The sequence below is a fragment of the Lagenorhynchus albirostris genome, chromosome 2 (assembly GCF_949774975.1).
Source record: "Lagenorhynchus albirostris chromosome 2, mLagAlb1.1, whole genome shotgun sequence".
In the NCBI taxonomy this organism is placed as follows: Eukaryota; Metazoa; Chordata; class Mammalia; order Artiodactyla; family Delphinidae; genus Lagenorhynchus; species Lagenorhynchus albirostris.
The window spans coordinates 126,255,298-126,279,568 of record NC_083096.1 but is presented as its reverse complement, the minus strand read 5'-3'; the positions used below and the strand labels follow the sequence as shown (position 1 = coordinate 126,279,568).

The 24,271-nt window shown below is 36.9% G+C and overlaps 1 protein-coding gene across 1 annotated transcript in view; it reads left to right on the top strand.

Annotated features, from left to right (window-relative positions):
- LRRC7 (leucine rich repeat containing 7) overlaps nucleotides 1–24,271 on the top strand; it is a 507,812-nt gene that overhangs the window by 108,417 nt on the left and 375,124 nt on the right. The window contains exon 2 of the mRNA XM_060142541.1: nucleotides 11,750–11,847. Coding sequence (XP_059998524.1) covers nucleotides 11,750–11,847 — 98 coding nt within the window. The remainder of the gene's footprint in view (nucleotides 1–11,749; nucleotides 11,848–24,271) is intronic.

Below are 24,271 nucleotides of genomic sequence, written 5' to 3'. Positions count from 1 at the left end.
TGATCTAATAAGAGAAGTTTTTGCTCCAGTGTAGGATCCAGTCTAGGGTCAGGTATAGCATTCTGATTTCATGTCTCTTTAGCCTCCTTTAATCTGAAACATTCCCACAGCCTTTCCTTTGTCTTATACGATATTGATATTATTGAAGAATACAGTGCTCCATTTTTAAAATAGGATGTTTCTCATTTTGTGTTTGTGTGATGTTTCTTTATGATTAGAGTGGGGTTATGCATTCTCAGTAACAATACAACGTAGGTGATGATGTATACTTCTTGGGGTATCACATCTGGAGGCATGTAATGTCCATCTGTCCCTCGCAGGTGATCTTAATTTTGTTTGTCCAGTCAAGGTGTTACCTGCTTTCTCCACTATTAATTACCATTTCCCCCCTCCGCTGCAACTAGTAAGAAGTTTGTGGGGAGACAGCTTACCATTTGTCATCAAAATTTTCTGCTAGATTTAATATCCATTGATGATTCTTGACTGACCCAATCTTTACCATGATGCTAATATCCCGACTCCAGCATTTACCAGTTTGCCCTCAGCATTCTACTAAGCAAGAGCCCTCCTTTCATATCTGTTTATCTATCTATCATCTATCTACCTATCTATCTATCTATCTATCTATCTATCTATATATTACATCTTTATTGGAGTATAATTGCTTTACAATGGTATGTTAGTTTCTGATTTATAACAAATTGAATCAGTTATACATATACATATGTTCCCATATCTCTTCCCTCTTGTGTCTTCCTCCCTCCCACCCTCCCTATCCCACCCCTCCAGGCGGTCACAAAGCACCGAGCTGATCTTCCTGTGCTATGTGGCGGCTTCCCATTAGCTATCTACCTTACGTTTGGTAGTGTATATATGTCCATGCCTCTCTTTCGCTTTGGCACAGCTTACCCTTCCCCCTCCCCATATCCTCAAGTCCATTCTCTAGTAGGTCTGTGTCCTTATTTCTGTCTTACCCCTAGGTTTTTCATGACATTTTTTTCTTAAAATCCATATATATGTATTAGCATACGGTATTTGTCTTTCTCTTTCTGACTTAACTTCACTCTGTATGACAGACTCTAGGTCCATCCACCTCATTACAAATAGCTCAATTTCGTTTCTTTTTATGGCTGAGTAATATTCCATTGTATATATGTGACACATCTTTATCCATTCATCCAATGATGGACACTTAAGTTGTTTCCATCTCCGGGCTATTGTAAATAGAGCTGCAATGAACATTTTGGTACATGACTCTTTTTGAATTATGGTTTTCTCAGGGTATATGACCAGTAGTGGGATTGCTGGGTCATATGGTAGTTCTATTTGTAGTTTTTTTAGGAACTTCCATACTGTTCTCCATAGTGGCTGAACCAATTCACATTCCCACCAGCAGTGCAGGAGTGTTCCCTTTTCTCCACACCCTCTCCAGCATTTATTGTTTCTAGATTTTTTGATGATGGCCATTCTGAGTGGTGTGAGATGATATCTCATTGTAGTTTTGATTTGCATTTCCCTAATGATTAACGATGTTGAGCATTCTTTCATGTGTTTGTTGGCAGTCTGTATATCTTCTTTGGAGAAATGTCTATTTAGGTCTTCTGCCCATTTTTGGATTGGGTTGTTTGTTTTTTTGTTATTGAGCTGCATGAGCTGCTTGTAAATTTTGGAGATTAATCCTTTGTCAGTTGCTTCATTTGCAAATATTTTCTCCCATTCTGAGGGTTGTCTTTTGGTCTTGTTTATGGTTTCCTTTGCTGTGCAAAAGCTTTGAAGTTTCATTAGGTCCCATTTGTTTATTTTTGTTTTTATTTCCATTTCTCTAGGAGGTGGGTCAAAAAGGATCTTGCTGTGATTTATGTCATGGAGTGTTCTGCCTATGTTTTCCTCAAAGAGTTTGATAGTGTCTGGCCTTACATTTAGGTCTTTAATCCATTTTGAGCTTATTTTTGTGTATGGTGTTAGGGAGTGATTTAATCTCATACTTTTACATGTAGCTGTCCAGTTTTCCCAGCAGCACTTATTGAAGAGGCTGTCCTTTCTCCACTGTACATTCCTGCCTCCTTTATCAAAGATAAAGTGACCCTATGTGTGTGGGCTTATCTCTGGGCTTTCTGTCCTGTTCCATTGATCTGTATTTGTTTTTGGGCCAGTACCATACCGTCTTGATTACTATAGCTTTGTAGTATAGTCTGAACTCAGGGAGCCTGATTCCTCCAGATCCGTTTTTCATTCTCAAGATTGCTTTTGGTATTCAGGGTCTTTTGTGTTTCCATACAAATTGTGAAATTTTTTGTTCTAGTTCTGTGAAAAATGCCTGTGGTAGTTTCATAGGTATTGCATTGAATCTGTAGATTGCTTTGGGTAGTAGAGTCATTTTCACAATGTTGATTCTTCCAATCCAAGAACATGGTATATCTCTCCAACTATTTGTGTCATCTTTAATTTCTTTCATCAGCATCTTATAATTTTCTGCATACAGGTCTCCTTAGGTAGGTTTATTCCTAGATATTTTATTCTTTTTGTTGCAATGGTAAATAGGAGTGTTTTCTTGACTTCACTTTCATATGTTTCATCATTAGTATATAGGAATGCCAGAGATTTCTGTGCATTAATTTTGTATCCTGCAACTTTACCAAATTCATTGATTAGCTCTAGTAGTTTTCTGGTAGCATCTTTAGGATTCTCTATGTATAGTATCATGTCATCTGCAAACAGTGACAGCTTTACTTCTTCTTTTCCGAATTGGATTACTTTTATTTCCTTTTCTTCTCTGATTGCTGTGGCTAAAACTTCCAAAACTATGTTGAATAAGAGTGGTGAGAGTGGGCAACCTTGTCTTGTTCCTGATCTTAGTGGAAATGCTTTCAGTTTTTCACCATTTAGGACGATGTTGGCTGTGGATTTGACATATATGGCCTTTATTATGTTGAGGAAAGTTCCCTCTATGCCTACTTTCTGCAGGGTTTTTATCATGAATGGGTGCTGAATTTTGTCGAAAGCTTTCTCTGCATCTATTGAGATGATCATATGGTTTTTCTCCTTCAATTTTTTAATGTGGTTTATCTCATTGATTGATTTGCATATATTGAAGAATCCTTACATTCCTGGAATAAACCCCACTTGATCATGGTGTATGATCCTTTTAATGTGCTGCTGGATTCTGTTTGCTAGTATTTTATTGAGGATTTTTGCATCTATGTTCAACAGTGATATTGGCCTGTAGTTTTCTTTCTTTGTGACATCCTTGTCTGGTTTTGGTATCAAGGTGATGGTGGCCTCGTAGAAGGAGTTTGGGAGTGTTCCTCCCTCTGCTATATTTTGGAAGAGTTTGAGAAGAATAGGTGTTAGCTCTTCTCTAAATGTTTGATAGAATTTGCCTGTGAAGCCATCTGGTCCTGGGCTTTTGTTTGTTGGAAGATTTTTAATCACAGTTTCAATTTCAGTGCTACAGTGCTTGTGATTGGTCTGTTCATATTTTCTATTTCTTCCTCATTCAGTCTTGGCAGTTGTGCATTTCTAAGAATTTGTCCATTTCTTCCAGGTTGTCCATTTTATTCGCATAGAGTTGCTTGTAGTAATCTCTCATGATCTTTTGTATTTCTGCAGTGTCAGTTGTTACTTCTCCTTTTTCATTTCTAATTCTATTGATTTGAGCCTTCTCCCTTTTTTTCTTGATGAGCCTGGCTAATGGTTTATCAATTTTGTTTATCTTCTCAAAGAACCAGCTTTTAGTTTTATTGATCTTTGCTATCGTTTCCCTCATTTCTTTTTCATTTTTTTCTGATCTGATTTTTATGATCTCTTCCTTCTGCTAACTTTGGGTTTTTGTTGTTCTTCTTTCTGTAATTGCTTTAGGTGCAAGATTAGGTTGTTTATTCGAGATGTTTCCTGTTTCCTAAGGTAGGATTGTATTGCTATAAACTTCCCTCTTAGAACTGCTTTTACTGCATCCCATAGATTTTGGGTCATCGTGTATCCATTGTCATTTGTTTCTAGGTATTTTTTGATTTCCTCTTTGATTTCTTCAAAGATCACTTCATTATTAAGTAGTGTATTGTTTAGCCTCTATGTGTTTGTATTTTTTACAGATCTTTTCCTGTAATTGATATCTAGTCTCATGGCGTTGTGGTCGGAAAAGATACTTGATACAATTTCAATTTTCTTAAATTTACCAAGGCTTGATTTGTGACCCAAGATATGATCTATCCTGGAGAATGATCCATGAGCACTTGAGAAAAATGTGTATTCTCTTGTTTTTGGAAGGAATGTCCTATAAATATCAATTAAATCCATCTTGTTTAATGTATCATTTAAAGCTTGTGTTTCCTTATTTCTTTTCATTTTGGATGATCCATCCATTGGTGAAAGTGGGGTGTTAAAGTCCCCTACTATGAATGTGTTACTGTCGATTTCCCCTTTTACAGCTGTTAGTATTTGCCTTATGTATTGAGGTGCTCCTATGTTGGGTGCATAAGTATTTACAATTGTTATATCTTCTTCTTGGATTGATCCCTTGATCATTATGTAGTGTCCTTCTTTGTCTCTTCTAATAGTCTTTATTTTAAAGTCTATTTGTCTGATATGAGAATTGCTACTCCAGCTTTCTTTTGATTTCCATTTGCATGGAATATCTTTTTCCATCCCCTTACTTTCAGTCTGTATGTGTCTCTAGGTTTGAAATAGGTCTCTTGTAGACAGCATATATATTTGGGTCTTGTTTTTGTATCCATTCAGCCAAGCTGTGTCTTTTGGTGGGAGCATTTAATCCATTTACATTTAAGGTAATTATCGATATGTATGTTCCTATTCCCATTTTCTAAATTATTTTGGGTTCGTTATTGTAGGTCTTTTCCTTCTCTTGTGTTTCTTGCCTAGAGAAGTTCCTTTAGCAGTTGTTGTAGAGCTGGTTTGGTGGTGCTGACCTCTCTCAGCTTTTGCTTGTCTGTAAAGGTTTTAATTTCTCCATCAAGTCTGAATGAGATCCTTGCTGGGTAGAGTAATTTTGGTTGCCGGTTTTTCTCCTTCATCAGTTTAAATATGTCCTGCCAGTCTCTTCTGTTTCTGCTGAAAGATAAGCTGTTAACCTTATGGGGATTCCCTTGTGTGTTATTTGTTGTTTTTCCCTTGCTGCTTTTAATATGTTTTCTTTGTATTTAATTTTTGACAGTTTGATTAATATGTGTCTTGGCGTATTTCTCCTTGGATTTTTCCTGTATGGGACTCTCTGTGCTTCCTGGACTTGATTAACTATTTCTTTTCCCATATTAGGGAAGTTTTCAACTATAATCTCTTCAAATATTTTCTCAGTCCCTTTCTTTTTCTCTTCTTCTTCTGGAACCCCTATAATTCGAATGTTGGTGCGTTTAATGTTGTCCCAGAGGTCTCTGAGACTGTCCTCAGTTCTTTTCATTCTTTTTTCTTTTTTCTGCTCTGCAGTAGTTATTTCCACTATTTTATCTTCCAGGTCACTTATCCGTTCTTCTGCCTCAGTTATTCTGCTATTGATTCCATCTAGAGTACTTTTAATTTCATTTATTGTGTTGTTCATTGTTGCTTGTTTCATCTTTAGTTCTTCTAGGTCCTTGTTAAATGTTTCTTGCATTTTGTCTATTCTATTTCCAAGATTTTGGATTATCTTTACTATCATTATTCTGAATTCTTTTTCAGGTAGACTGCCTATTTCCTCTTCATTTGTTAGGTCTGGTGGGTTTTTATCTTGCTCCTTCTTCTGCAGTGTGTTTTTCTGTCTTCTCATTTGCTTATCTTACTGTGTTTGGGGTCTTTTTTTTTGCAGGCTGCAGGTTCATAGTTCCCATTGTTTTTGGTGTCTGTCCCCAGTGGCTAAGGTTGGTTCAGTGGTTTGTGTAGGCTTCCTTGTGGTGGGGACTAGTGCCTGTGTTCTGGTGGATGAGGCTGGATCTTGTCTTTCTGGTAGGCAGGTCCATGTCTGGTGGTGTGTTTTGGGGTGTCTGTGGATTTATTATGATTTTAGGCAGCCTCTCTGCTAATGGGTGGTGTTGTGTTCCTGTCTTGGTAGTTGTTTGGCATAGGGTGTCCAGTACTGTAGCTTGCTGGTCGTTGAGTGAAGCTGGGTGCTGGCGTTGAGAAGGAGATCTCTGGGAGATTTTTGCTGTTTGATATTATGTGGAGCTGGGAGGACTCTTGTTGACCAGTGTCCTGAAGTTGGCTCTCGTACCTCAGAGGCACAGCACTGACTCCTGGCTGCAGCACCAAGAGCCTTTCATCCACACGGCTCAGAATGAATGGGAGAAAAAGTGGAAAGAAAGAATTAGTAGAAGAAGAAAGAAAGAAAGAAAGAAAGAAAGAAAGAAAGAAAGAGAGGAAGCAAGGAAGGAAGAAAGAAAGAAAGAAGAAAAGAAGGAAAGAAGGAAAGAAAGAAAGGAGGGAGGGAGAGACGGAGGGAGGAAGGAAGGAAGGAAGGAAGAAGGAAGGAAAAAAGAAAGAAAAAAGAAGATAAAGTAAAATAAAATAAAGTAAAATATAATAAAGTTATTAAAATAAAAAATAATTATTAAGAAAAAAATTTAAAAAAGAAAAAAAAAAGACAGAATGCTAGGACAAATGGTGGAAGCAAAGCTATACAGACAAAATCTCACACAGAACCATACACAATCACAAAAAGAGGAAAAGGGGGAAAAATCATAAATCTTGCTCTCAAAGTCCACCTCCTCAATTTTGGATGATTTGTTGCCTAAAGGAGGAAAGGAAGGAAGGAAGGAAGGAAGGAAGGAAGGAAGGAAGGAAAGAAAGAAAGAAAGAAAGAAAGAAAGAAAGAAAGAAAGAAAGAAAGAAAGAAAGAAAGAAAGAAAGAAAGAAGGAAAGAAAGAAGATAAAGTAAAATAAAATAGTTATTAAAATAAAAAATAATTATTAAGAAAAAAAATTAAAAAAACAAAACAAAACAAAACAGACAGATAGAACCCTAGGAGAAATGGTGGAAACACAGCTATACAGACAAAATCTCACACAGAAGCATACACATTCACACTCACAAAAAGAGGAAAAGGGGAAAAAATCAAAAATTTTCCTCTCAAAGTCTACCTCCTCAATTTGGGATGATTCGTTGTCTATTCATGTATTCCACACATGCAGGGTACATCAAGTTGATTGTGGAGCTTTAATCTGCTGCTTCTGAGGCTGCTGGGAGGGATTTCCCTTTCTCTTCTTTGTGCTCACAGCTCCCGGGGCTCAGCTTTGGATTTGGCCCTGCCTCTGCGTGTAGGTCGCTGGAGGGCGTCTGTTTTTCCCTCAGACAGGACGGGGTTAAAGGAGCCGCTGATTCGGGGGCTCTGGCTCACTCAGTCCGGGGGTAGGGAGGGGCGTGGATGCGGGGCGAGCCTGCAGCAGCAGAGGCCAGCGTGACGTTGCACCAGCCTGAGGCGCGCCATGCGTTCTCCCAGGGTAGTTGTCCCTGGATCCCGGGACCCTGGCAGTGGCGGGCTGCGCAGGCTCCCCGGAAGGGGTGTGTGGATAGTGACCTGTGCTCGCACACAGGCTTGTTGGTGGCAGCAGCAGCAGCCTTAGCATCTCCTGCCTGTTTCTGGGGTCCGCGCTTTTAGCCGCGGCTCGCACCCGCCTCTGGAGCTCCTTTAAGCAGCGCTCTTAATCCCCTCTCCTCGCGCACCAGGAAACAAAGAGGGAAGAAAAAGTCTCTTGCCTCTCCGGCAGCTCCAGACCTTTTCCTGGACTCCCTCCCGGCTAGCCGTGGTGCACTAACCTTTTCTGGCTGTGTTCACGCCGCCAACCCTAGTCCTCTCCCTGCGCTCCGACCGAAGCCCGATCCTCAGCTCGCAGCCCCGCCCACCCCGCCAGGTGAGCAGACAAGCCTCTCGGGCTGCTGAGTGCCGGTTGGCCCTGATCCTCTATGTGGGAATCTCCCCGCTTTGCCCTCCGCAGCCCTGTTGCTGTGCTCTCCTCCGTGTCTCCAAAGCTTCCCCCTCCGCCACCGGCAGTCTCCGCCCGCGAAGGGGCTTCCTAATGTGTGGAAAACTTTCCTCCTTCACAGCTCCCTCCCACTGGTGCAGGTGCCGTCCCTATTCTTTTGTCTCTGTTTTTTCTTTTTTCTTTTGCCCTACCCAGGTACGTGGGAGTTTCTTGCCTCTTGGGGGGGGTCTGAGGTCTTCTGCCAGTGTTCAGTAGGTGTTCTGTAGGAGTTGTTCCACGTGTAGATGTATTTCTGGTGTATCTGTGGGGAGGAAGGTGATCTCCGCATCTTACTCTTCCGCCATCTTCCCTTCGTCCCATCCCCAGTTATCTTTTTCGTGGTTCTAAAAACTTAAAATATCACTAATAGAAGCAAACATTTCAATGAAAATAGCTAAATGATAAAAAAACTCAACATGTAATTAGAAGATAAACATTTTTACAAATGTATATATATTTGTGTAGTATATTTAATGTAATATATACTATTTGTATATGAGTATATACTAATCTAAATATTAATATTATGTTCAATAACAATTCCATCAAAATTAAATTTGCACGACATAGTAGAATCGCAAGTATTCAGTCTGCTAGTGAAATTATCTATAGCTAATCATAGACTCATGGAAATAGTGGGTTAAAAAGCAACTAGGAAAAGATTTTAAAAAAATCAGAAAACCTTGATTAAATCTCAGTTGCACCTCTTACTTCCTGTGTGGCCAGGATCAGGTCACTGAACATTTCTGAACATTAGCTTCCTCATCTTCAAAATGTTCTTTCAGAAGGTTGTTGTAAGGATTAGATGGAATAAATGATAAATGATAATACATTGTAAGATATATTCATTGTTCTTGCTAAGGTCAAAGGCCACTATACAGTTTTGTAACATCTTCTGAATTCTCTAAGAAAGAATAAGTTATTTAGCATTTTAATTAATTCATGAGGTTACCAGCCCACTTTTATCCATGTGAGTATCCTTGGAAAATTGTCATATAGTGATCCTTTAAATCTTACTGAATAAAATGAAATACAGTTTATTAAGTTCTTCATTTTGAAAATTGGCAACTTATGTGCATGGATGTTTTGTATTTTTCCAATAACCAGAACATTTGTTTAGCCAGAATTTTTTTCTCAACAGTGTCACCTGTTCTTTTTCTTTATTAAATAAAGGCTAGTTTTCATATGTCTCCTAACATACCAGACATTTAAAATTTTAGTATATGATTTCATTTTTATTTGGGATAATTATGATTAATAATAACTACATTTGCTGAGCTCTTGTATTGTGGTGGACACAGTGTAAGCACATGTACACTATTAACGTATTTAATCCTCACAACAATCCTATGAGGTAGCTAATGTTATCCCCACTTATTGCTGAGAAAATTAAGGTATAAAGTAGCTAAGTATCTTTCCCTAAAATCATCCTTTAAGAGACAGAATGGGAGTTTAGCCCAGGCAGTCTATTCCAGAACCAAGCTCCTTAAAATTAAACTATGCGGCATTGCTAACACTGCATAATCTCTTGCATATCTGCTTGTGAGCATTCCCATAATGCAACATTTGGGCACAATGATTCTTGGTGATCTTTGATGCCAATAGCAACCATGTAAGTGAAACTTTCCTGGAGCCTTTGGCAGTACTTTCTAACTTGTATTTCAGTTTTTCTGACATACCCTCAAATATAATTACGTCAAAATCAACTAGACCATTTTCGTTTTCACATTCTCGATAGTCAGATACATAAAAGGAAAAGTAATAGCCTATCTAAGAGACTGGTTTACGTAGATTTCCAACCAGGGTAAGTTGTCATCCCTCATCTGTATAATCACAATGACTAATTGTTTTTTAAAATTAAATCACAATTTTATGTAGATACTTGCATTTGTAGGTTATGTTTGTTGTATTTTACTATCTTGAGCTTGTGAATACTAGTGATTAACTAAAGTTCACTTAAATTGTTATTATATCATAATGAAAATTCATGTATTTTCTGAAACATGTAATCAAAATAGTGCACTGAATTAATTCGAGTCAGAATCTAGAACATTTTATATAATTTACATGGCTAATCCTCATACTGAAACTGCAGGGATGGTCCTGGAAGCTTAATTTTGCCCCCATATATAGTATTAAAGCAAATTATGTCTTAAACTCTTGAGGTTTTCACTTGATTTCCTGTCATTGTATTATCATAGCCTTGAACTCTTTTTCTCACTTGAAATGATCTTCAAGTGAAACTAAATTTCAAGTTATCATCACACATTGAGAAATGTTTTCTTGTACTTTACATACGCAAGCATGGGCATATGAGTGAGCATACACACACATATAAAGTAGTCCCTACCTATGAATGGTTTGATTTAAGGAAATATATTTGGAAAAGTATTTCTAAGAACCAGTGACAGCTTCTCATAGAAATAGTGTTATGTTACTCTTCCAGTACAAAAGGTTATTTATCTCATATTTCACACCATTTTACATATTGCTTTTATTGGATTATCCTTTCCCAATTTCCTCTTTAGACACTAGAAATATAATTCTCTGTACTACTCACCCTAGGAGACTTTCTACCACCATATCCCATAACAACCACACCATTACATGCTATCAGCCAGCATGTTTGGTAAAACCAGTGATATCCCATTAGAATAATTATGTAGATGTTAAAAGCTATGTTTATATTTTTAAATGATAAATATCATTGTTTTGTTCTGAATTTCCAAATCCTAAACACTCAATAGTTGTTTAATGTTTTCAAAATAAGCAGAGTGTGCATTGCTGGCACAAAACTGTAAGGTTTACTAAAACCAGAAAATACTAACCACAGAGTATATGCTGTTTAATATGCCAAGCCAAGTTGCATATGGCCCATTTATTATTATTTTCTGGTTGTCAGCATTGGAAGTAACTGAGAAGTGCACTTTATATTGACCATATTTTTAAGAAGTCACAATGATTAGAATTAGAAAACCCCTCCCAATTTAATCATTAGCACAGAGGAAAGCAGCAATTAAAACTCCTGAAAACTGGTATTCAGAATGTTGGTGAAAGATATGATCTTTCTTTCTAAAGGGTAACGTGATTTTTGATAAATGTGTTTGCTTTATAAGTAATCATTCTTTAGTTAATGGGTCTCTGACTTAGCTTGGACTGCTATAACAGAATGCCACAGACTGGGTGGCTGAAACAATAGACATTTATTTCTAACAGTTTTGGAGTCTTAGAAGTCTACTATCAAGGCACCAGCAGATTCAGTTCCTGGTGCGAGCCCTCTTCCTGGTTTGTAGATGACTACCTTCTCACTGTGTCCTTATATGGCAGGGGAGAATGAGCTCTGGTCTCTCTTCCTCATCTTATAAAAATACTAATTCCATCATGCGTGTCCCACCCTCATGACTTCAACTAAACCTAGTTACCTATCAAGGGTTCCACATCCAAATACCATTACCCTGGGGATTAGAGTTTCAACATATGAATAGGGGTGTGGAGGGGAAGGGTTGGAGGAGTGGAGGGGGTGGGGACACAAACATTTAGTCCATAACAGTCTCTAACTGGAGAATGTGTATATGAGTTTCATCCACATGTGTTTTTATATTTTTAACATTGGAATGCCTAAGAAAAGTCAAGCACTCTCCAGTTTACCACAGTCACTGCCACTCCCTACTGTCTTACTCCTTGCTAGATACTCTTAATGGTGTGGTCTACCTGAATTGTTGACTCTTGATTTAAACCATTTAACTTGTTAAAATTTATCAAGATTTTGGTATTAAAATATTCTGTTAATTCCCTCCTGTAGGATGGAGAACCTAATAAGGGGAAGGAATCCCCCACAATATCAGAGAAGTCCTTGTAAAGAAGTTCGTGCAGCCCTTCGGAAGAGGCCTGAAGAGGAGTGTAAGTATGTTTAATAGGTTTAACTACATTCTAGGTAGACTTAGGTGAGTGGCATAGTAAAAGTAAAACATTAACCTTTAACTGATAAGTCAAATAACAGAGGTACTTAACAAATACTTGTTGATTCTAATTGAATTTATTTTTTTTTAATTATCATATGGTACCTGGATTCAGGCACTAAGAACATTGTTTTCTTAAGTGTTTCTCTTGTACTTCAGAATGCTCTACTAATAACTTGGTTCCATGTTCAAATGAGATTGGAAAAAGCTACATGATTTACCACATCTTTCTTAGATATCTGTACCATGAATATTATTTCCAAAGAGTCCTGAAGTAAAAAAAAAAACCAAAAAAACAAAAACAAAACAAAAAACTTTTAAAGCGTGTTTAAAGTGAACATTTTTCAGTGTCATTTGACCACAATTCTCTTTCAACCTTTTTTTTTTAAAACTGAGGACTCTTTGAAAACAACTTCATTAGACTAAAGAGTAAATGTCTAGTAGCAAATCTAAATCCATTGATCAAAATGAAACATTTGATTTAATCGAATTTAGGAAAAGATTTTGAAAGAAATCATGTATCCCCTCAGAAGGCCATTTTAATCCATCTTTAAATTATCAAAATGTTACAATATATAATTGTAGAGATTTTATCTAAATATTGCATCTAAATATAGCATTGTTGGAGATGTTTAACATAATACTTGCATTTTAAGTTTATAAGATGACCCATAATACTAGCTTTCCTCATGTCACTTGCATCTAATTATTTTCAGGGTACTAAATCACAATCCATTATGACAAAAATTCAGAAAAAAATTTCTGAATGATGCCTTTTTACAGGAGTTTACATTTTGTAAGGATAGAGCTAATGCAGTGGGTTCACTGGCATATATAGTTTAGTAGATTTTTAGGGTTATATTGGCATTTTAAATTAGTTTGGAGTACACCATTCCAGGTAAAGACCAAATATATTAAATCTGGGCACACTCATGGCAAGTAGAGTATCTTTGTTTTGTTTCATTTTATTATAAAGTCAATAGATAATCTGATTGGGTTGGCATCTATGTCATTCAATATAGTGTTAGTTTTCTTTTATTTGGTATATTTATAGTTTCTAGCATTATAAACAATATCCAATTAAAACTAAAATTTGAAAATGAAGGTATAGTTCATGGGCATGTTAGAATAAAAACTGTTTATAAGATGCAGACTCGTACATAAACTATTGCTTTATTATTGGGTTCATAGGGAAGCTTTGGGATTTCTCCTCTGTGCTGGTTTAACACAATCAGCTTAGTCTCTGTTATAGTTCTGCAGATTTTATTTAGAAACTTAGAAAGGGTTTTTGTGGATAATTCTATAGTTGATTCTCATGGAGTCACAGAGTATATTTAATATATACAAAGTTATTTTTCAGGCCTCTTACACTGAGTTGGTCTGTGCCAGAGGTTGACCACCTATGGTCCATTTACCAAATCCGTCCTGACACCTGTTTCTGTAAATAAAATTTTATTGAAACAGCCATCTCCTACTTATTTAGGTATTGTGTATGGCTGCTTTCCATGGCAAAGGAAGAGTTAAGCAGTTGTGACAGAGACTATATGGTCCACAAAGCCAAAAGTATTTACCTGATTCTTTACAGAAAAAGGTTTTAAAACCCTGGTCTGGGCCAGTGGTTCTCAAAGTGTGGTCTTCAGACCAGCAGCAGCATTAGCAGCATTTGGGAACTTGTTAGAAACACAAATTTTAAGGTCTACAACCCACATCTACTGAATCCAAATGTCTGAGAGTCGGATCCAGTAATCTGTGTGTTTCAAAGAAGCCCTACAGGAGATTCTGATGCAAGCTCCACTCTGAAAACCACTAGCCTAAGTCAAATGACTGGCGGCAAGATGACATTAAATCACCATGGATACAAAAGACTAATAATGATAGACATATTTCAGAGTTAAGTCTTATTGTTGTATAATGTAAGGTACATAATATAACTGTTTCCTGTGTTGTAACAAGCAAGTCCTCAACAATTGAATCGTGGCAGTCAGGACAATTTTTGAAATATCACTACAGGAGCTCAGCTGGATTGACTGTGTTATTGAACATGGAAGGACATAATGAGAAATGAGAAACATGTAAAGTATTATTCCCTGCCAGAGAGGTCTTCATTATCCCTTGTTAGTTTAATGAACAGTCCTTCTTGTCCTGTACAGACCACTGTTAATTCCCTAAGAAAGAATCCTCTTTTTTAGAATGGGAGGAATATAGTAGTTAATTAAGACATTAACTTTAAAGTCACCATAAGGGTGTTCTAATGTGACACTTAATGAACAGCTGCAGGACCCTGGGTATTATTTCCTTAATCCAAGACTCAGTTTACTTATTTGAAAAATAAGATTAATTAAAGAGCCTACCTTGAAGGGTTATTTGGAGAATTAAGGAAGATTTTTTTAAGTACCTGGTATAGAACTTGGGACTTGGCAAATTTTTTTCCTCCTCTCTCTCTTCCTCTTCATTTATTATTATTGTTCTTCTTTTTTCAAACTAACCATTTGAGGATAGAAAGCATGTTTTGATCATAGAAATAAAAATCTACAGAAATTATAACCACTATTTTTAGAAATAATAATATAAAGCAAGGAACAGGTTGTAAACAAATGACATAAAGCTGGAATTCTTGCAGCAATGTTTGATAGTAATTCGTGTTAGATAGTAATTTGTCTCACACAGTTCTTTCCCTATGATTCTACAAATTCAACATGGGATCTAGACCAAGACTTACTGGTCAGCTCTCATGGAAAGCTGCCAACTTAGAAAGCCAAATGATAGTGGTTTTGTTTTACTGAGAATTGAAAGAATAGTGGAACTTGACTCAGACAATAGGATCCTCCAGATGCAAGGTGAGCCCTCTTGCATTTGGAGATATTGCAAATAAGAGGGTTTTGCTAAATAACAGAATTTATACTGCTGTCTTTTATAATCTTTTATACTTTTTACAATATTATCAATATTAATATCAACATTAGGTCACCAGACATAGCTCTTAACCAATTATTTCATGTGAATTATATCTAGCTATATTGCATTTAACATAGCCAAGCAAACTTTCAGTAAAAATTGATTCTTGTGAAAGACAGACTTTTAAATATGCTCAAGTTACTTACCATTAAAAAATAAAAATAAAAACTTTGTCCTCAAAACCAAAGAACCATTCAGCTACAGCCCTACATTCCCAGACTGTTCTCAGGCAAACCTCTCAAAGGAGTTATCTATACTCACTCCATTTACTTACCCCCGACTCATTCCTCCAAATCAATGCAGTCTGGCTCCTACCCAATCACTCTGCTGAGATGGCTTTCATTCAGACCACTAATCTCTTTATGATGCTATATTAGTTTTATATTGCTATGTAATAAATTACCACAAACTTACTGCCTTAAAACAGTTTATCTCACAGTTTCTTTGGGTCAAGAATCCAGGTAGGGCTTGTCTAGGTTCTCTACCTCAGGGTCTCACCAGGCTGAAGTTTCATCATGAACTCAATTGAGGAAAAACCTACTTCCAAACTTACTTAGGCTTGAATTCACTTTCTTGTGAATCACTTTCTTGTCGTTCTATGACCAAGAGCCCCACTTTTTGCTGACTTCCAGCTGAGGGCCACCTTTAGGGTCTAGAGATCTCCTGCAGTTCCTTGATATATATACATTCTCAGTATGGCTGCTTACTTCATTATTTATACTAAAAAACATAAATAAATAAAAGTTGAACTAAAAAATATTCAAGTAACCCACAGGAAGGCAAGAGAAAAAAAATAGAGGAATTAGAAACCAAGGGAACAAACAGAAAACAAATAATAAAATGGAGACATAAGCCTTAATAGATCAATAATTACATTAAGTGTAAATGGTGTAAATACCTCAATTAAAAGAGAGAGCCTGTTAGATTGGTTAAAAAAAAAAAGAAAAAAGAAAAAGTTATACAAGGCTATAGTTTAAAAGGCTATACAAAATGCCTTTTAAATGTAAAAATATGAAAACGTTATATATAAAAGGATAGAAAAAGTATTTAAATGAAAGCTTGAGTGACTATATTTATATCAGAAAAAAGTAAGTCCAGAGTAAAACATAATAAAGAAGATAATTTCATAATGATAAAGGGGTCAGTTCATCAAGAGGATATAACAGTCCTAAACAATCCTAAATGTTTATGACTTCAATTTATTTTTTACAAATTTATATTTTCTTAAACTTTGTTTCAATAGCTTTGCTATGTTGTCTTTTTTAAAATTTTTACTCAGTCCAATTTAGTTTTCAATAGCTAAGTAATTCTTGGTAGCATAGTTGTGATTGTGGCCTGTTTAAAAGAAAAAAAAATACAATTGTTTTCATATAAAGAAATATCTATGAAGGTATAATTTTTCCTCAAAATTTCCCTGAGTCCATACTGTGTGAACTAAAATTCCACAGAGGCTTTCTGTTCAGTTTCTGAATAATAAGAAAAACTAATTGAAGAGTTTTTCTTTCTTTCTTTTACCATTATAAAATTTAAATTCCTAATAACATAATTCCTTATAGCATTGATATTTTACGTTTCCTTAATATAAACAATCTGTTTTATATTATCAGGAGATAACATTTAAAATTATTTTGTTTTCAAATAACTGAATGCTACCTTTCCAAATGTCAAAATATTCTTGTATTAACCAGTTTGGTGAAAATCACGATAATTAGTCAGGTTCCTGCCTTCATATTAGAAGTTACTGAACATGATTTAACCTTTCCCTAATGATTCAAGGACAGTTTTATAAATACCCATTACTGCCTAGAATTCCATCTGGGCATCCCTCCAAATCAAGTTGTCATCTTTCACTTCTGCTGTGATTGTTCTTGCTTTTTAGTTACCCATTCTTTTGGCATTCTGTTTCCCATTTTAGTTTTCTCCTTCAGAGAGCTGATGCACCATCCTTATTAAGAAGTTTATATTAAATATGTGTCAATGAATCAAGGATTGAAAGGCACTCAAGCCTTGGATGATTTATGGTAAATAGGATAAAGGAGTAGGGAACACTAAATGCAGTGTAAGAAGTGGAGTGCATTAATTTAAAAGATCCTAAGGCTACCCTTCTTCTCATGGACTTCATCTCAATTTTGTGGTGAATCCCCAGATACTTGTATTCTTTACCAGGTTCCTATTTCAAACTAAGTATTAATGACTCAAGTATGATGTTGATGACCGGGTGTTACTGTCATCTCACTCACTTGGTCTGGGGGCTTATGCAGTGGGTGTGGGGAAGGGCTCATATCTGCTAAGGAAATTTGAAGTAACCCTCAGGATGGTAACACCATGCTGTGTAGTTATAGACCTCACACATGTGCATAACAATGTCAGTATGCAGAAGAGTTACTATCTTTTCTCGGGCTTCTCTTTACACTAGGAAACCTCCTAGATGATCCTAGAAAATGTTCCCTATCATTTCACTAGCCTAAATTGGGATATATTCCTATTCCTGTACCATTACTATACACCATAAGAATGCTATGCACTCACTGGCTTAAGCCTGTTATACTGGACCGATCAGGTTCAAGAACTGGTTTGGTATTAAAAATAATCCTAGATAAGTTAAGGAAATGAAAGTAAGATGATGTATTTGCCATTTGACCTAGTGTAATGGAACAGGTAAGGTTATTCAACACTGTATCCTATACTATTGTTTGTATTGTATATTTGTCTGTATATACTTAGCTATCCCAAAATACTTTAGGGATGGGAATGGGAACAAGGAACAGAAGAAGTGGTACTTGGGAGATCAGGAATCTGGGCACTGATATTAAAGTGACTTCCAGGCCTCTATTTATCATTCAGAGCCCTCTTTTCCTATCTAAGCCCTACAATTTGTGGGCAGATATGTGTCCATTATCTTCAACTGCTCCTTTAACTTTCTTTAAAATACAATTCCTTCTGGTTTGGAATGAGACGCATTTCCCCTACATCTCCCTTCCATTCTAGAGCCAGCCCTTCTTTCTTTCAAATTTGAACTATTATTAGTCATATTGTATAGATGAAGCTATAGGATCTCAGACATGTTAAATAATTTATGCAATGTCACACAGCTAGTAAGTGCCAAAGCTGGGACGCAAACGTTGTTTGACTCCAGAAGCTACCTTATTCCTACTGTTCCATGCTATATACCTACACTACAGTATTCTGTGTCCTCATTTTAGCTCTCCATGATTCATTTTCTGAATTTTTAAAAATAAACTATCATACAAAGAAATGTATATAATGTGTATATAGCTTAAAGAATTATAAATTAACAGTCATGTGTCTAAAACATCAGGGTTGCTGAATTACACATTCCTACCCAGCTCTGCTTATCATTTTAGTTAGCATATCCATTCTAGGAGACTAGTCTTTCCCACTCCTCATTTCTTAGGTCTTTCTTTAGGTGACCCTTTCTTAATTCCTACAACAAAGCCAAAGGAATAATATACATGGTTTTAGTACAAGGGGGCTCAAGAGAAACAAGTGGTCAGTGTTTTCTCATTAGCTAGAAAATCTTACTCTTGTTTGACTTTATTAATATCTTAGATTGTGACTATACAGTATCATAACAAAAAATAATGTTACATTTTCAAATTGAATTTTATCAGCACACCTGAAATTATTACATGTTGCTTACTAATAATTTTGGCATGAGGTAAAAATAAGATTAAAGGGAGGTTAGATTAAATTAGACTTACAGCCTGAACCTTCTTAGACCAATTAGAAAATTGAAATCAGGCTCATGGCTCATGCAAACTTTATACAAAGTTGATGTATTTTAGACAGTTTTTCCATTCAAGGTAATAATAGAAATTCAGGCAAAAATATGTCTTAAACTCTTCTCTGGAATATCTCCAGGTTTAAACCAGCTTCCTTAGCTATCTGCAGCCATATTTCTCCCAAGATTCTATTTAGGATATAATTTTAGAAAAGATCCACTAGAACTAATTTTCCTAACACCTCTGGCTTAGCAAACCATTTGCTTGAGTTAGGGCTTGACTCTTCACTGGACTTCTCCTTTTGTTTGTTTAAATTAATTAATTATTTTTTTTTTGCTGCATTGTGTCTTCGTTGTTGGGTCTTCGTTGCGGTGCACAGGCTTCTCATTGCGGTGGCTTCCCTTGCTGCAGAGCTCAGGCTTTAGGTGCGTGGGCTTCAGTAGTTGTGACACGTGGGCTCAGTAGTTGTGGCTTGCAGGCTCTAGAGTGCAGGCTCAGTAGTAGTGGCATACGGGCTTTGTTGCTCTGCGGCATGTGGGATATTCCCAGATCAGGGCTCGAACCCATGTCCCCTGAATTGGCAGGCAGATTCTCAACCACTGTGCCACCAGGGAAGTCCCTGGACTTCTTTTAAAATGCAAATTCCTTTGAGGGTAATACTAGTCAAATCTTAAGACTATCATAAAAGTGATTTTAGCTCACTAATCTCAGTAATTACAAGGAATCAAATCTCAAGAGATGTTTGGATGTCCAGGAAGAGAAAGGAAAGGTCAAAAAATGGTTATATAGGTGAGGAGTTTGAAAAACAAATTCACTTGCTACATGTTTTTGCTAAGCGTTGGTTCTCTTATCTGGTGAAAGACTTCTTCAAATAAAATTTCAGCCCTTTCTATATCTTTCCGTATATTTCAGTAGTTACCACTCTACTAATTTATTCCTTCTTTATGAAAAGTTCTCCTTCTCTCCTTGGCAGAGGGCAAGACCTCCCTCCTATTAGTCCCTGAAACACTTTGCACAGATTATTAATGCAGTACTTACAACACAGTATTTTATCCTTTGCTTTCATGTCTATTTTTTCCCCGTTGGGTTGTTAGTTGCTTAAGGGCAGGCAGATACATCTTATCATTTGTCTACCACTAGCATTAAGTACAATATTTGATATATAAGTATCACTCTAATAGAAGTTTACCAAAAACAAATGAACTATAAAAGATACAACTTGATTCATGCCATGATACTTATTGGAGTTTAAAGGCATCCAATAAATAATTTCCATATTCCAGACCAATTTTGGAACCAATTAAGATATTGACAAGATGGCAGGAAGTTAGAGATCAATCATCAACTTTATTACTTTTAAAAGCTAGATTGGAGGACATAGCTGTGATGTTTGGCAACAATGGACATCTTCATACTGTACTCAGATATATGCATACTTAACTGACTCAGCCACAGCAGTACAGAAAAGCCACAGGCCTCCTCATGTGGGGAAGTCTTCCTATAAAATTTATAGCAGTGAGAAACAGACCAGTGTACTGTATCTGTCCTGAAGCAGCTTCACCCCAAAGAAAGATGGAGGAAAGTGTTGGGCTACGCATGTCAAGTTCTTCAAATAATTGGTAAATAATTGCATTGCCTGGGGCTTCACTGGTGGCGCAGTAGTTGCGAGTCCGCCTGCCGATGCAGGGGACATGGGTTCATCCCCCGGTCCGGGAAGATCCCGCATGCCGCGGAGCGGCTGCGCCCGTGAGCCATGGCCGCTGAGCCTGCGCATCCGGAGCCTGTGCTCCGTGACAGGAGAGGCTGCAGCAGTGAGAGGCCCACATACCTCAAAAAAAAAAAAAAATTGCATTTCCTAATAAGAGTTAGAAATGAGATAAGAGGTCAATAGTGTTGGGGAAATCTCTCCACACAGAAAATAAGTGAGTGGATAAGAAGCATCTCCACTTGCAATGTTCCTTAGAATTTTTATCTCTTAAACTACTGAGCTTAAACATTAAGCCCTTAGACAACTAGTGGGGAATTTATTAGGGCAGTCTTTGCCAGATATAAACTGCTATTCTTTCATGGACTCTTCTGGTATCATTGGGGGCAGAGAGGAGGAGCAGGGTAGATTTAACTCCAAGACCACTGTAAACCAAAGTCTTGACACTTCATGTTCTACCTGTTATCCCAAATAATGTCCTGCATGGTTAGCAAGGCTTCTGCAATATGATTAAATTACATTCATTTATTCAACAAATATCTACTGTTTGAGTGCCTACCATGTGCCTCTCTCCCTGTTCTGGGTGTTTGTGATACATTGTGAGAAAAGATTTAAAAATCAAACCAAAAAAGGCAAACATTTCCAGTCTCAACAGTCATGCTCTTGTTGGGGAAAGCAGACATTAAACAAAATAAATGAGTTATAATTCATTAGAAGGTGATTCATACTGTGGATAAAAGTGCAAAGTTATGGGGGTTTAGGATTAGAGAGAGATTTGAGGGCAATTTCAAGTAGGGAGACTAGAATATGTAGAACTTTTACGAAAGATGGCATATGTACAAGGAGATGAAGGAGTTAGCCACACTAGTTTACAAATTGTAAACTCTATGACTTCTGCATTTAAATTTAACTGGAAGAACTCTCCCATCCATAGGTTAATTTTGGCATGATGCATAGGTGATATATGGGGGAATAGTTACCTATACATACTGTTTCCTCTCTCAGAGAGAAGCTATTAAGACACTTTGCCTTTTTGCAAAGTTTAGAAGCTTGCAATGCTGAATACCCTAGTTCAGCTTGTTTGCAGTGCCTTTTTCCCCAGGCAATATTTTCAAACCTTTGAAAATTGTTGCCTCTTTGAGTGCCAGAGATGGGCTGAATGTGGGTCTGTCTAATAGCATGGTTTCTAAAAGCCGGGTGAGCAAATGTCTTTAGTCCTGGGACCCTAGTGCCCTTTGCCATATGTACTGCTATGGAATTGCTGAGGCCTATGTAGCTGCTGTCATTGTTATCTGTTTCATCTGGAGAATTAACCGCAGCATGTTCCTGGCCTAAAGCAGCTGTTGTTACTTCAGAAATGTGTGCCTCTAGGGACCTAATGAGGCTAAGCGTCTGCTCTTTCAAGAAACTTGCTTTTTTCAACATTGGGCTATTCCAGGCAGGCCTTGAGTAGAATCTCTTTCTGAATATCTTTTTCACAGAAGTGAAATAGGCCCATAGTGTTTTATCTCCCTCTATTGTTCTACTGATTTTAGGGTAATGTTGCCAGATAAAATATAAGACACCTGATTAAATTTGAATTCAGATAAGCAACAAATAATTTTTTACTGTAAGTACATCTCATACAAGATTTAGGGCACATTTAAAATGAAAATATTATTCATTCCTTATCTGAAACTCAGGTAAGGGTGTTTGTATTTGGATTCTACAGAAAAACAAAAACAATAGCATATATATATATGTGTGTGTGTGTGTGTGTGTGTGTATTTATATATTTTTAAAGAATTTGTTCATATGATTATTGTGGCTGGCAAGTCCAAAATCTGCAGGCTGAAGAGTCAGGAAGAAGCTGATACATCAATACAAATCCAAAGTCCATCTGCTAGCAGAATTCCTTCTTTCTCCAGGGAAGTCAGTCTTTTTCTATAAAGACCTTCAACTGATTGGATGAGGCCCACCCACTGTATGGAGGGCAATCTGTTTTACTCAAAATCTACTGATTCAAATGTCAATTTCATCCAAAAACACACTCACAGAAGCATCCAGAATAATGTTTGACCACATATCCAGGCATTGTGTCCCAATCAATTTGACACATAAAACTAACCATTACAGTGTCTTATTTTTATTCATTAAATCTGGCAACTCTATTTCAGGGGGTCTGAACTGAGTTTCTAAGAGTTTATATTGTTCCTATAGGTGATCTATTTCTTTCTTTAATAGTGTAAAACTAGTACTATTTCCTAGTACTTTGTTTTTTAGGTTTTCACTGCTTTTGGACTCATATTTTTTATAACATATTTTTCTAAACTTTGTCTCATGAGGTCTCTCATATGAGAAATATGAAATCAGTAAATTATGAGTCTTTCAATAGACTTCACTATTCAAATAAATCGTATCCATCCTCACCTGTCTGGGTTGGATAATCCCACTGAGGAAGAAATTTCCCATGAAGTCAGGATCAAAATCCAGGCCTAGACTTGATCTCTTATTGTTCTGCATGCCTTTTCCTGTAATATGTCTCCTTTAATATGCTTTATCTTTGCTGGATCTTCCTTTAAAATGCTAACTTTATAAATTTCTGGAGGGTTTCCTTAGGGCAAGGCAATACCTGTACCCTCATCTATAATGATTTTATCACTTTGAAACTCCCCTAATAATGCTTTAAATATATTTTTTCCTATCCTTAAATTTGTCCAGGTTTTGTGATGCTTTGGTATCATGTCCCTGTTCTTCAAGTTGTGGTTCCCAATTGCTGTCATTCTGGACGCTTTATCTACAGCTTTGAAAGGCCACATCCTCAGTAGTTTCCCAGACCCTGCCATCTCTTGGGGATTCGTTCCAGATCACTCTCTAAAATTCTGTCTCTCTGTTTTGGTTAGATTTCTTTAGGCTTCTGTCATAATTGTTTGACTTGGTACAGCTGAAACATCTTTTGCTTTTCGACTTTCTTCTTTAAGATTCATCAGAGCTGAGTCTATCCATTTCCTTTTAATATTTGTTTCTCTTGGCCTGGAAGTTCCCATTTTCTATTTCATATCTGTCTAATATATCCTATAAAATCTCAATATTTCTCCTAAGGAAAGTTCTCTTTTCCTCCAATAAAGTTAGCCAGTTTTCCTTTATTTTGTTTCTATTCTTCTGCTGCTTCTGTTCTGATAGTAAAACTGAAGCATTCTTCTTTTCATACCATTTCAATTCCTCCTTGATACCTTAACAAACTCAATTCTTAAAGACCAAGTGCTCCAAACAGACTTTATTATTTCTTTTTGTGACCTTTATGTATGCAATCGTTTCAGTGACATGTTTGTTATCTTTTTCAATTCCACCTAGAAGAGGGCAGATTCTCTTCATTAAAAGGGCTCCCTGTTACTTTTCATTTGTTTATTAATCAAATTCACTACTCTTCTGTGGGGACATCCACAATGAGAGTTCTCTAACTTATAAGGCCATGGACAGGGCTTATGCGTGTATCAAGCCCAAAGCTCAAGGTCAAACTACAGCAGCTTAAACACTGGCCAATGCGCACTAAGATCAGCAAGGCCAATACAGTGTTGATAAAACAGCCCTGTCTGTGCAAAAACAACCGTTTGCCTAGGAATAAAACTGCTGTGAACTATAATAAACCCCCAATCAAATCTTGCATGGCCTACTTGCTAAAACTGAAAGCCCATAGCTCCATGTCCTGGCCCCATCAAAAACTTCTCCAGGTGCTATTTACCTCACCAAAATTTACTTTTTGCCTATTTGTTTTTATTACTGATAACACTGATGCTTGAGGATGTAGCTCAAGTGCCTGACTACCGTGATCTTCCTAAGAATTAGCTCATGTAGCTTCATTCCACGGGGCCTAGTGCTGTACAGCTAGAAACTTGCAGGGTAAAACCAGATGTCCCAGGCAGGATCCAGAGGAGGGAGGGGAGGGGTTCTGAGTGCAGCATCTACTCTCAGTTCTTCTTCAG